Source organism: Merops nubicus, unplaced genomic scaffold (genome assembly GCF_000691845.1).
Source record: "Merops nubicus isolate BGI_N331 unplaced genomic scaffold, ASM69184v1 scaffold21131, whole genome shotgun sequence".
Taxonomy (NCBI): domain Eukaryota; kingdom Metazoa; phylum Chordata; class Aves; order Coraciiformes; family Meropidae; genus Merops; species Merops nubicus.
Window position 1 is genome coordinate 11,933 of NW_008590514.1, and position 14,305 is coordinate 26,237.

Genomic DNA, 14,305 nt, shown 5'->3' on the forward strand with positions numbered 1-14,305 from the left:
CAAAATTTTCTTTTCTGCCTCACAGAAGACGGCCATTCTTAACTGAGCACTGCATTTTATTTAAAATTCAGAGTTTCATTTACTGCACCAAAAATCACTGAGAAGTCAATAATAGCATATAGTTTGTGCAAAGCCTTCACTTTCTAAAAGAATAATTTGTGCCAATGAAACTGGCTGCAGAAACTTTCAAGATGCATTTGTCCTTTGTTTAATTGAAGAGAAGAATTGTCAGAGCTGGTAAAATCAGTTAAGACAGCTCCTATTGACCAGGAAGGAGAAAGTTTCACATTTTTGCTGCTTCTTCATGGTACCCTGCCTTCTTCAGCATTTTTGCAGGCATTTTGCTGAGTTAGGAAAGAGGGAAAAGAAAAGGTTAAAAAAACACTTCTGCACTGCTCTGTTTCAGCTGTCAGTCACCAGGGCCACTAAGGCTAGACAGTCACCCTTCAGGCAGTTCTGTGACTGCAGCTCAAAATGAGTCCTGCCTAAGCAGAAACACACAATTATTCCAATCAAATTACTCCTAGGCTACACAACACAATTACCCAGCTTAATTTGGAAGATGAATTAATTGAAGAATAATTTTCCTTTTTTGCATAAAAAGTCCCTGCGTAGGATGTTCATAAAGGAAAGTTGAACACTTGACTTTCATGCCAGAGTCTCTAAGAGAATCTCTGTTTTAATCAGAAACAGACTTTGTTTCAGCTCTTTCTTTTTAGGGAGAAGAGGAGGGTTTAACACTGCAAATAAGCTTTTCTGTTAGCACAGAATCAATATGTAAGAGTAGAAAGGCAAAAATGATGCTTTGTTGAAGGTTTTCCCTTCTTTTTTTTTCTTTTTTTTTTTTTTTTTCCTCCTATTCCACAGATGAAAATTGATTGAAAAAGAGGATTCAGCATGAATTTCTACACATTGCTAAGCCTCATGCTGATGCTGGTTCAACCTTGGCCTTGCTCTCCAGGCACACACGACAGCAGTGCCCAAAACATGGGTCAGCCTTTCACAGCAGTGCGAAGAGTGAAACGTGGCTGGGTGTGGGAGCCCCTTTTTGCAACTGAGGAACAGACATCGACGGTGCCTGTGTATGTTGGACAGGTAGGATAATTAATGATTCAAGGATGCTACAAGGTATAGATTTAACATGCCAATTAGCAGCTTGCTACCTTGGTTTGGAAGACCAAGCATCTCCAGCGACCTTGAAATATCAAGAAAGGTAGAAAGAGGAGCTCAGGGAGCAGCACAACATCTCACATCTCTCCTGTTCTCTGATCTGACTTAGTGTGAGAGAACTCCAACAGCTGGAGGTCATGGCAATACCAAGGGCCTTCCTTCATCTAGGTCAGCTGTCAAGGGAACTTCACGTTACTAAAACCAGCTCCATACACAGCAGACAAAGGTTTCAGGCTGAAAAGTTCCTTTCTGTCTTCTGAACAAAAGTTAAGGACTCATTTATCAACATCTGGCAATTTGCTTGTGCTATTTTTGGCACTGCATCAAAGCAGCCATACTGAGTGCAGTGTAGTTTACAAACAGTACTTAGCATGATTTTCTATTACACTAAGTAGCAGCTGATTTACCCCTCATTAATTTTTAATGAAGCAGATTAATACTAAATCCTTTTACCACTGAGAAACTACAGGAATCTGCATGGTTCATTAGATTAACGTAGGTTTAGCACAACGAGCAATTATTTTTCACCCTCCTTTAAAAATGTGCTTTAAGATAACTGTCTTAATGAAGGCTTATCTGCCTCCTTTTTTTCTCTCTGGTTATTATTATTATTTATTATTATTATTTATTTTTGTACGCTAGAAGTAATTGTAATCTTGAGATGTAGTTTTCCTTTCTTTAAGGCACTTTCTAGTTGAATGAACCAAAATAAGTTTAACTGCTAATTAACTAGCACTAAAATTTAATTGCACCCAAAGGGTGAAGTGCTCAAAATTCATTAATTACTTTTTTCACAGCTCCTTCAAAGTAGCTACTATGGAACTGTGATGTCTCACTTCTGAAAGAACAAGTGTAGACATGCTCACTTTTTAATTATTATTACTTTTCCCATATCTGGAAAACATTTTCCTGTAAAGAAACTGCATAAATGTAAAAAAAAAAAAAAACAACAAACAAACATAACTTGGCCTTTCTATTTCTAAAAGGTTAATGATGGGAAGTTTTTATTGAAAATTGTGGTTAGTTTACTACAGTCTAACAATTGTCCAGTCAGACGTGTTCACTTGTTTACAGAATATGCCCTGCTTTCAGTAAATGAAGTGATAGTCTATGAAGAAAACACGAATCGTTAGTGAATCAGGCCCTGAAGGAAACTGCATCAGTGTAAATACAAAGGTAGACAGTCTCTGTTTTTAAGTCACTATTCCACACCAGCTTCTTTTAGCAATAAGATTCAGAGCTCAACTTCAAATTTCATTTAACAGACTAATTAATCCTTTTCCATTATCATATTGAAGAAAAAAAAAAAAAACAACTGTCCATCAACACTACACCTGCAGACATATGAGTCCAAGTACATAAATTCTTGCTCCTGGTTCTTATTTACAATAGAAAAACTGTATCCTTCTGTGTCTAGATTAATATAACAGGTTAACAGCACCTTCTCTATGCTTTCTCAGCAAATGTCCTTTGTAAGACACCTCCCATTTACCATGGTCAAGATCACAAAAATCTGTCGGGGATAAAATTTTTTTAAGTGAAGTGGTTCAATGTAGGTTACATCTAAACATCCAGCTGAGGCATGCTTCTAGTCTCTAAGGGTTTGATGCACTGTGTGATCACATCTGAAACCCATCTTAGGTTAAAGATGTAGGTATTTATCACATTCCCAATGCGCTGGGGTTCATAACAACGAAGCCAAGATTTATGAATAAAAAAAGAATTAAAAAATCTGTGTACCCCTTTAGCCAGATGTCAGATTTGAATGGTGTTAGAATGAATTCAACCACACCACTCAAAAAGAGGTGTTTTGCACAAAACTCCTTAGGTTGGAAACATTTGAATTTTAAGTTGTTAATATTTTAAATGGTTCTAGAGTCCCTAGCCTTGAAAATTCCCTCTTGTATTGTCAAAGGGAATCGACTTGGTATAATTTAGGGCTTGAACACTCTGACAGAACTCAGAATGGGCCTCAGAACTGTTCCTCATATCTCAGAGCAGTGTCCCAGTCACACTCTGAATAAAATGTCCATTTGATACATGCAGACTATTATGCATTATGAAAATCTTCAAAAAGCATGAACATTGTTCCAAAGAAAAGTTAAAATGATTTTTGCAACTTCAGAAGGTCTTACAAAACACATTGTCTAGATCCAATAGGGAAATGTTTCCTTTGCACCCTGCAGTTACTTCTTTCCCACTCTGTGGTCTCATATCCTACACTGAGCTTTGTGATCCATAAGCATGAAGCAAAACAGTGAGATTATTGAAGTCAAGAGGTAGATATATTTGCATTGAAAACCTGTTTCTTTGTAGGAAAAGCAGGTTGAATACTATTTTTGATAGGGGCTTTCAAGGTTTATCCAGGTTCTTAAGGGTTTTGACAACTTTCAATCTAAACCCAAAATAAATGCAGAAAAAATTAGAGAATTAGTGATATGATAGAAATTGTTTTTCCCACAAAGTTCAGCTGTGGATGCTTGACATATTAACAAATTAATGCTTTTAAAAGAAGTATTGTTACACGTTGTAAACATTAACAGAACTGTTTTGTTGGCCTGAACAAGTGCAGATGGACTGCAATGGTGTCCAAGACTCAGATTCATCACAGGAATCATAAAATTCATCTTAGCAAGACAGAAAAGGATGCAGATCATCCTGGTAGGAAATGGAAATTGTCTATAAATTTATCTCAGAATAAATAATAGAGACTTTTTCCACAGAATGGCTTTTCATCTCTTTAATATTTCAGCAGAAACGGAACAGCACTCTCTCATATTTACACTTAGTACTGATGAGTACAAAAAATATATATAAAACTTAGAGTACACTTGTCATTTGTAGTAATAAAACAATTTAGATAGTGTTTAATGAGCTTTGCATCATTTTAAGCAGAAGTTTATGAGAACTGGTAAAGAAAAGAACTAAAGTAGCTACTTAGATTAAGTCACTTTACTACAAAATGGCTGCAGCACCATTTTTTCATGTTTACCATGTATCTATATCTCTGTTGTATCAATTCTTTAAAACTGAGCCATGACTGGCTGAAAAAGTGACATCTTCTAAACATTAGTTTCTAAGAAGGCTCACTAGTGAAAGGGTTTACTGTAGAATGAAAACAAAGCCTAAAATGAATGTTCCAAAACTTTAATCCTTTCAAAATATGGCTTATTTTTCTGTTTTGTACTTGCAGCTGAAGTCAGATTTAGCAAAGCAAGATGGAGACCTAAAATACACTTTGACTGGGGAAGGAGCTGGAAGCATTTTCATCATTGATGAAAATAATGGCAAAATTTATGTAACACAGAAGCTGGATCGAGAAAAGAAAGCCTTCTACACTCTAAGAGCACAAGCAATTAACAGAATCACTCAGCTTCCTGTTGAACCTGAATCAGAATTTGTTATCAAGGTTCGAGATGTCAATGACCATGAACCACAGTTCTTGGATGGACCTTATGTGGCCACTGTTCCAGAGATGTCACCTGAAGGTACATGTTGTGAACCAAACTGTTTGTTTCCTGATTTCTATTTTTTTTCTAGATAGCTATGTTGATATACAATCTCAATGGCATACTTTATATGCTGCCTTTCAGTGAGAAGGCAGCAAACAATTTTACAAGGTTGGAAATTTGCCAAGCTATATGCTTAAACTGAAGGTTATGTATACCTCTATCTAAGATCTTGCCATTAAATATTTAGGTATCTAGATGTATCCAAGTCCTTTCACAGAACCTGGATACATGCTTGGTTTGACTGTAGAGTTGTCTTTCCCATCAGTGATTCAGCCTTGAAATTGGTATTTATCTAAAAATACACTACCATTTGAAATAGGTAGAGTACTATAGGTGGTTGATGCTACCAAGGAGATTTGGGGCTGAGAGATTTCACTACTTTTTCGAAGAGTATAGCATCCTAGTCTCCAGAAAGCTCTTCAGTAGTATGGTTATTGTTATAACCTGTCAGCTTTTGAGGCTTCTACCAACCTGATAGAAACACATCATGCACGTAAACTTTAAAGTCCTCTGACCTCAGTTAACTCTTTCAATGACAAAAATCAACTTGGTTGAACTTAAAAATATTCATAGCATCCTTCACTCTACTCTGATTCTTCTTCACAGTTCAATAATATGTCTTTATGATACCTTGTGTAGCACAAACCATATTGCACTGTATGTGGAAAAGAATCAAATTCACATCACAGGCACTCACTACGTCCTCCTCAAAGACTGGGATAATTTTCTTCCTATAAGTAAAGGGTTCAGAACACGAATGGTATCAATCTGATGTGGGGTTGGTGTGATATCTGTCCTCACACCATGTATGATGTCTATCTAATTACACTTCCAAGCCTCTTTCCCATCAGTCAGCTTCTCTTTGTTTGTATTAGATGGTGTACAATGAAGGACTTCCTTTCCATTTCCTAAGCACATGGATTGTAATTTTCCTTTCAAAAAGTTCAGCTAAATCCCTGCACCTCTTCTTTCCCAGCCAAAAATGATGAAACAGACTCACAGTAGGATTTTTCATGTACCTAGAAGCTTAATACAACAACTATTAATGACTTTAAGCTAGAAAAGGGTAGATTTAGGTTAGATGTTAGGAAAAAGTTCTTTAATATGAGGGTGATAGATCCCTGGAATAGGTTGCTCAGACAGGTGGTGGGGGCCTCATCCCTGGAGACATTCAAGGTCAGGCTTGATGAGGATCTGAGCAGCCTGACCTAGTTGGAGATGTCCCTGCTTATTGCAAGGGGGTTGGACTAGATGATCTTTGGATATATTTTATGGTTCTATGAAAATATAGGTAAACATATGCATATATGTGGACACACACATATACATACATAATGTGTGTACATATACATTTAAATCCTTAACAAAAACCAGTTTGTGAATGCAGTTAACCAACAAGCATATTATAGACACTGCCATCTCCAAACAGCTATCTTCAAAATCAAAAGAAAACTCTGTTCTTTAAATCTTGCAGAAAGAATCCCAGTAATCTTTTAAATTCATACCCTTATCTCTTTTGGTTATTTCTTTTGCAAATAATATTGAAATTAAAATACTGCCCTCCTTAAAACTGTATGAATTAATGAGGTCATTAACGTAATAGCATCAGTGATCATAAAAGGGAATAAAAACTGTTTCATTCAGCATTACCCATTCAAATTTTAAGGCAGATTCAGTGAAGGTCTCACAGGGAGCTGTAAACTTTATCTTTTTCTGCCAGCCTGGATGGCAGCTGCAAGAAGAGTATATTCATGCCCGGGGGGGGGTTAATCAAAAATTAGGGTTAACATCCTCATTTCTGCCAGGAAACATTAGCTCAGCATCACCACCAGCAATAGCTACAAAAGACATCCATTTAATTAATATATTTCCTAGTCAACCTACTTATACCACCTTCTACCAGGGAAATAATTTTGGGATATATGCTTGTTTATTCACTGCCTCTTTCTCCCATACAGACAGACTTTGTTTCAAGACCTCTACATCTGAGCTCTTTGTTAAATAACTTTTTCTAACATCATCTGTTGCTTGTTCAGAGGGTGCTTCTAGCCTTTGCATCTTGCTCATTCACTCAGGTCTGGACATAGGAAGATAGGTGCCATGTCAAGGACCTTTGCTGTTTTTCTTGTGTGCTCACAGTAATCGTGGGAATAGCTCTTTGTCCTGGATTATCTGGGTATTTTCATCTGGCATTACACAGATTTAGGAGCTGGACAATGCCCTTTTTCCTTTCATTTTCCTCCCTCCCCCCTTCCCATGGTAAAGCATTGTTTGTGAGGCACTTTGTCTCCTATAAAAATGGCTTTAAAACAGATGATGATTTACTATTGCTTGATTTATACTCACAAAGACCTGTAAACATTCACAGAATTATCTCAGAACTGATTTATGGATCTCTTCTATTTTATCTTCCTCTCTTAAGGATGAGCTCCTGTTTTAACAATAACTATGCAGAAAAAAAAAGGCAAAAAAAGTTAGGTAGGACAGTACTTATGACTGAAATCAACAGTACTAATCTTTTTCTGTACACCTGTTTCTCACCAGAAGCTGTCAACAAGCAGCTGAGAGGTGAAAAGTTTCAATCTATATTGCCTTCAGTTGGTTATAAATAGACACCCTAAAAATGAAAGGCTCAGCAGTCTTTATCCAATCTTCTGTGTAATCTCCTACATATTTAAATCCTTAAAATACCATATCACTTCAGCACAAGATTAAGCTTTAAAAAGTCTAATTTATTTTGTGATATTCCTGTAAGATTTAAAAAAAAAAAAAAAAAAAAATCCCAGGGTAATGTAGAAATCTATGAAATAGAAACACAAACAAACAAAAACCCAAACAACAAAGCAATAGAAGTAGCACCACCTCCCATTTGTCAGAATAGGTGAAAAATAAAACAAGATCCCTGTGTGACTCCTCTCTCAGACACAGACTATCCAAAATAGTAATCTTATAGATTCACAATCATCTAGTGTATGAAATGTGAACCTGAGTCAATCCTATGGATCAGAAATATTTTCTACAGTGCTTCTTCTATAGTTGGCCTCTCCAACACTAATACCACAGCTACTTCTGAGTTAATTCTTTCAACTACTTTTTCCAAATAGACACTGTTAGACTACTGACACACTAATAAATACATTTGACAAACAGTAGATAGAAACAGTGACCAACTGAAATTTGCAGCATGGATACCATAATAGTTCATTATATCAGTGCTTTTTTCTTAGTAACATACTAATAAGGGCTGTAGACCAGAATGAGTTTAAATGATACAGTGCAATAGAGAGACTTGGTCTTTGCTCTGTTTCAGAGCTCTCCAGCAGCAGTTCAGTTCACTGATGAACTGGGATCTCCTGGTAATTTCCTCACAGAAAACACCATGGTCAATGTTTGGGAAAGGAGTTCACTGTTAGTATTTTGCCTGTAACTGGGAAAGCAAGGAGAGAATAATTCACAGACAGCCACTTGCCTTAGAGAACCACAGAAAAACAGAAAATAGGCACAGATAATTTTGCCTAAAGTTAGGTACAAACATAAACATATATATACATAATAATATGCCAACAAATTAGAATAACATTTTAGTGCTTTCTTCTATCTCCAGTTCTGAATTTCATTAGGATTTTATATGCAAGTGTCACAGTAAATGAAAAGTGTGTCAGTAAATGGACTCTCTTCTGAAAACACGGGACTGCTTGTTTTTCCTCAGGCGTTTGGTACCATTTTACATTAATGTCTTCCATACAGCTGTTAAACTTGTACAGATGCAGTATATCTGATGGAGTGGTTAATAGTCAGATGCAATAAAATATCAGCACTTAATGTGTGTAGAGATTTCAAGCTCTAGTTAGAAAAATGAATAACTATTTGCCATATGAAGACCCTATAGCTTGCTTAATGGGCTGCAATATTTGGGTGGCACTACTAAGTTTTGCCTTAGAAAGGTAAAACCAAGGCTGCAGGAATACAAATAAAAGTCTTATACAACAATTAGCAAAATGCAGTTTGCCTTAAATAAAACTAATAAAAAAAAAAAAAAGTGTGTAAGCATATTTACTGTCTAGCTGAAGACATAACCGTGTACATAAAACATATATTTGGGGCTAAAATTATCAAAATCATACAAATTCATGTTCAAAAATTCATGTTTGAGAGTCCACAGACATACTCAGTTAATTTGTCTCTGTCATGATATCCATCTTCACACATTGTGAAACTGTATCGTGGTTGGATTCTCAATTAAATCATGTCATGGCTGGACTGTAAAGATGTGGAGTTTGAGGGGGCTCTTGGTTTCTTGTTTGTTTAAAGGGAGTTATGTTAATTGATTATTTTAAAAATATATTTTTTTGTACCTGATCAATTATTCTTCTCCCAACTGGGAGGTTTTTTTAGTACATAATATTAACATGATAATTTCTATCATCCAGATAAAAATGCCTCGTTAAACACAATTCCATTCAGCAAATGTCTTGCTTTGTTTGCTGCAGGTTAAATATGTAAAGAAATAGAGGCTTCATGGCAGCAAAAAATTAAAAGCTGAAAAAGTATTCTAAACCTAGGACAACATTTGTCTTCTTCTTATTACATAGTCTGTATTTAATGTAGAGATTCATGATATCTTTGTCCCAAAAAATGTGGGAAACCATATTCCTCTCTTTACATGACCTCCTGTCACCCCTGTTGAGAAATAGTCTTCCTCCTGAGAGTTCAAAACAGCTGTTATTGCTTCCATCCAGGTCAACTCCCTCTTTACTAGATGTCCCTTGCCTGCTCACCTTTCCATTATACCCACCAGCTGCACCTCACTGAGCCCAGGTGGGAAAATTCCATCTCTCTGCTTTCTGCTGTACTCTGGAAGAGTCAACGGGCAAGCAGAAAAGAAGGCTGGGGCTTAGAGAAGCAGCAAATGCTGGTTTAGAGTCAACATTTCTTTGCAATGTTTAGAAATGGTGTAGAAAATAAGTTCACCTTTAAATGAGTGAGATGCTCAAAAGCTACAGTGGTAACTTGTAGTCCTATGTGTGTTGGATTTTATTCCTGATTTATTACATGTGATGCTGTAAAACAAATTTGTTTCTAAAAGTAGTTATGGACAGTTGGGTTTTGGGAGAAAAAGGCATTGATAACATTGTGTCTATTGGCTTATTCATAGTTCTTGAATCCTTCCTTACTAGCACCACATTTTTAATTTTTTTTTTTTCCAGAGCAATTGCATTATAGTCACACTAAATTGTCTTAGAGGACTAATTTCCTGTATTTATTAGGACAGTTTCCATAGACTGCAGCTGGTACAAAGTTAACAGTTATATAGCTGAAGATTTCTTTTACCCTTTTCAGTCTCCAGAAGTTGGTGGCAACTAATAACATTTTAATGTATGTCCACTCTGAAAGAAGACAGCATGCACTATGGAATCACTTGAAATGCTGCTGAAGAAACTGAGAGAAAATGCAAAATTTATTTTTCTTAATAGTCAAAATATTTCATTGAGCTTATCCTTACATGAGGAAGCCCCCTTCATTTCTTTTTAGAAATACAATTATTGAACTGCTAAAAAATTCAGAAATGAATGCATTTTTTTTATTTGGAATAAGTATCAACTTCTGGTTTGTCATAAAAGAGGTGTTTCTAGTCTAACTCCTTGCACTCCATAATTTCTTCTTTTTTCCTCCAGCATGACTATATTATTGATAAGCAGCATGATATGCAACCATGTGAATTTATGCCAGAAAGTTTTATAAAGTAGCTTGATTTGCTTCTATACCTCAAGACAAGTGATATTTATATTCTTATGCAGAACCTAGGTGAGAAAAAAAGACAAAAAATAATGATTACCTGACAAAATGGTGCTACCATTTTTTTTAAGGACAGTCATCACTGATGGTGTCATTGCTGTCAGTCTTGTATCTCTGATATAATCAGCTTTCAGCCAGAGATGAAATCAAAGTCTGCAGATTGATTCTGTTGTGGTTTTGCACTGGGGATTCTGCCGTCACTCTTGCACCAGAACAGGCTCATTAAAGACTCAAGGATAAAAAATGTTATCAAAGCCTTGCTACTTTTCTTGGATGCTTTGCTTGCTAACAATTAATTTCTTTATCACCAGTGGTCCTACTAGTGATAAAATAGATGTGTTTTCCTATTTGCTGTACTCCATTCACATACCAGAAATCACAGAAAAAGGCATAAGATATGTAATATATTAAGTAACATGAATATAGTGCTGAAAAGTTGTAAGCTACTTATTTTCATTTTAGTTGAAAATTTGAATGCAATAAGAATAATTGCTGAGGAAATATTTTCCCTTTTTAATGATAAATTTTAGATGGTGTCATCTTTCCCTGTAATTTTTCAGGCTTGTTTGCTAATATATCTGTTATATTAAAAGCTTTTTAAAGAGTTAACGTTTTGTAATTATGAGATATTTTATACAAGAAGAAAATAAACATCATCTATTTTATTTTTTCCTTGAGGTACTTCGGTTACACAGGTAACAGCTACAGATGGTGATGATCCTTCTTATGGGAATAGTGCCCGTCTGCTTTACAGTCTCGTTCAGGGACAGCCTTATTTCTCTGTGGAGCCAAAGACAGGTACTACAAATGATCTTGTAACTTGAAAGCATTCATAAACTAGCATAAAATGGATGCAAGCAAAAATGTCTTTCTTCATTTCAACACAAAGATCAACTGATACCACCCTACACTGGTACGTCTTTGCATAGTTCCAAGATCTAAAATAAAATCAATTCTCTCTTTCCCACAGGAAGCTGAAATTCTTCCTCTCTAGACGATCAACAATTTATTTAGCAAAATATTTCTCTAAAGAAAAGAGTTGAATTCCAAATGGACCTAGGAACACTTCTGGGTTAAGGGCTCTACAATTCATTATGTGACATTCTTGTATCTGTGTTGGAGAAACTACAGATATGTGACATCCCCCAAAATTCTGATTTCTGGGGAAGAAAGATGGTGACATATGGTAGAGATGATGCATGGTGTATTCTGCTCCCCCAAACTTTAAGGATGCAGAATGGATCTGTCACACAGCGTGGATGTTGCCATGAGTACTAATTCCCAGTATCAGGACAGCTTTGCTGTGCAGAGTCTAGAATGTAAATTCATAACTGTGTCAAATGATGCATTTTATAGCAATATTATATGGCCAGATATTGGGGAAAAAATGAGACTATTATACATTACTATATTATATTTTTCATTTTTAGGGGTCATCAGAATGGCTTCCCAAATGGATAGAGAAACAAAAGATCAGTATTTGGTCATCATCCAAGCCAAAGATATGTTTGGACAAGCAGGGGCACTTTCAGGAACAGCCACTGTTACCATCAACCTCTCTGACGTCAATGACAACCCACCTAAATTTCAACAGCGTGAGTATAGGCTACTGAGAGTAGTTGAAGTCTTGAGGAAAATTAGATCTACTGCACCTCTGTGAAGTTCACTGGTAGGTTGTTTCAGAACAACTCAGTGCTTTGACTTCAGCGTCCAGATTTTTATTTACTGCTAAAGTGGGGCTGAGAGAAGAGGACTCAGGAAAGGTTGTCTTGCCCTTGCCCCAAAGATCTATCCATTACTGGATTAGATCCATTGCTCTAGCAAAAGCTGGGGACTTTCCCCAACTTTCTGAAAGCTTCAAAACATCATAGCTACAGCAGCTATTAACCATGACAGATCACTAAACCGTGCCAGTATTTGTTTCTTTAGGACTCTACCGTATGAGTGTCTCTGAAGAGGCTCCTGTGGGCACTACTCTAGGCAAAGTCTTTGCAGAAGACAGCGACATAGGAGAGAATGCAGCCATGAACTATTTCATTGAAGGAGATAGCTCAGATGTCTTTGACATCATTACTAACAATGAAACTCAAGAAGGAATTGTCTTATTAAAAAAGGTGAGATCTCAGAAACCTCCTACAAAATCTCTAAATAGTGGAATGAACCTCCATAAGCAAGCTGGATGTTTTTAAAAAAAGCGTATTGCTTTGTATTCTATTATTTTTTTCTTTACTCAGGCTTTGTGGTTTGATTGGAATATTAGGGAGATAAAAATAAACATGCTTTTCTTTCTGTCTAATTCTTTTGACTCACTCCTATTACTGCTGAATACAATAGTGGCGGTTAAAGTATCTCAGTGTTATTCCTAGCTGTGCAATGCAGTGTATCCCATTGTGAGAAAATGTTCTACCTCTTCTGTGCACCATCTGTAAACTCTTTATCAGTAAATTGTACATAGTATTTCCTCACTTCCAACATCTCATGTTAAATTTAATTGAAGACAGAATATATTACAGTATTACGTAGACAGCGGAGCATTTGTTGTGACATATCTTTGAAATGACACTAAATTCACTGAAAAATATAAGTGTTTATGAATTCAGATATGTAATGGGCCTTAATACAGTGTGATTTATTTTGGAATCACTTAAGAACATTTCTGGGTCATCATCTGAAAGGATGATGGTCTAATAGTCTGATAGTGAAAACCAGGACCCTAAAGAACTGAATCCTATAAATTTCATAGTTAGATTTTTTTTTTTTTTCCTATTTGAATTTATTACAATTCAGGAAGGTATTTATTTAGGTTTTTGGGTTTTATTGTTTGTGTTTGTTTTTTTTTTTTAAATGTTTTTGTTTGGTTGGTTGGTTGGTTTTTTTTTTTTCCTATTTGAATTTATTACAATTCAGGAAGGTATTTATTTAGGCTTTTGGGTTTTATTGTTTGTGGTTTTTTTTAATGTGTTTGTTTGTTTGTTTGTTTTGGTTTTTTAATTGCAGAGGATAAAGACTAAAATAGCAATGTAACCATGCATTTATTAAACACTCATTGCCCTCCGGAACTTATTTCCTTTAAAGACTAAATTTTAACATGTTCATCTTAACTCCTACAAACTAACTGATTTCTCTTGTTTATGTAAGAATAAAGAATAGTGTTCACTAAGGTTATACCTATGTTGAACATAAAAGTACTAAAAGGATAAGTTGCTTTTCTTAGGGTTGACATTCTAAGGGAGATTCCTTTAGAAGTAACTACTTCTGAAACATTCCCAAAAGAAAGGTATCCTCATTTTATTTTAATTATGTGTTGAACTGTATAATTCAAGTTTGAAGAAATATCCACATCTCACTTTCTTTCTCAACAGAGGGTGGATTATGAGAGCAAGAGGATATACAGTCTTCAAGCAAAAGTTGTAAATAGGTTCATTGATGACCGTTTTCTGAATGAAGAACCATTTGAAGATGAAACCATTGTCAAAATCAGTGTGGAAGATGCTGATGAACCTCCAGTTTTCACCCTGGAGAACTATGTGATGGAGATTGCTGAAGGGGCTATGAGTGGCTCACTGGTGGGCATTGTAACGGCAAGAGATCCAGACAAGGAAGACAGCCCAGTCAGGTACCTAACTTAAATGATGAACAGGCCTCAAATATAAATGTAGTTGGGATTTCCAAAGGCTATTTTTGTTCCTTATCTTGGCTCATGATTACAGTTAATCGTGCTTTCATTGTGGTAGGCTAGGTTACTCTAGGTGTGGTTTAACCCTGGTAGGCACCTAAGGACCACACAACTGCTCTCTCAGTTCCCACACTCACTGGCATATGGGAAC

At 35.9% G+C, this 14,305-nt stretch overlaps 1 protein-coding gene across 1 annotated transcript; it reads left to right on the forward strand.

Moving 5' to 3' along the window:
* Window positions 1-867: 867 nt before the first annotated feature.
* LOC103782223 (cadherin-19-like) lies at window positions 868-14,094 on the forward strand (the record flags this gene model as incomplete). Its single annotated transcript, XM_008949977.1, has 6 exons — window positions 868-1,095; window positions 4,364-4,658; window positions 11,157-11,276; window positions 11,909-12,073; window positions 12,408-12,592; window positions 13,841-14,094. Coding segments are annotated over exons 1-6 (1,217 nt in total), but the record flags the coding sequence as incomplete, so codon positions are not given.
* Between the last annotated feature and the right edge of the window lie 211 nt (window positions 14,095-14,305).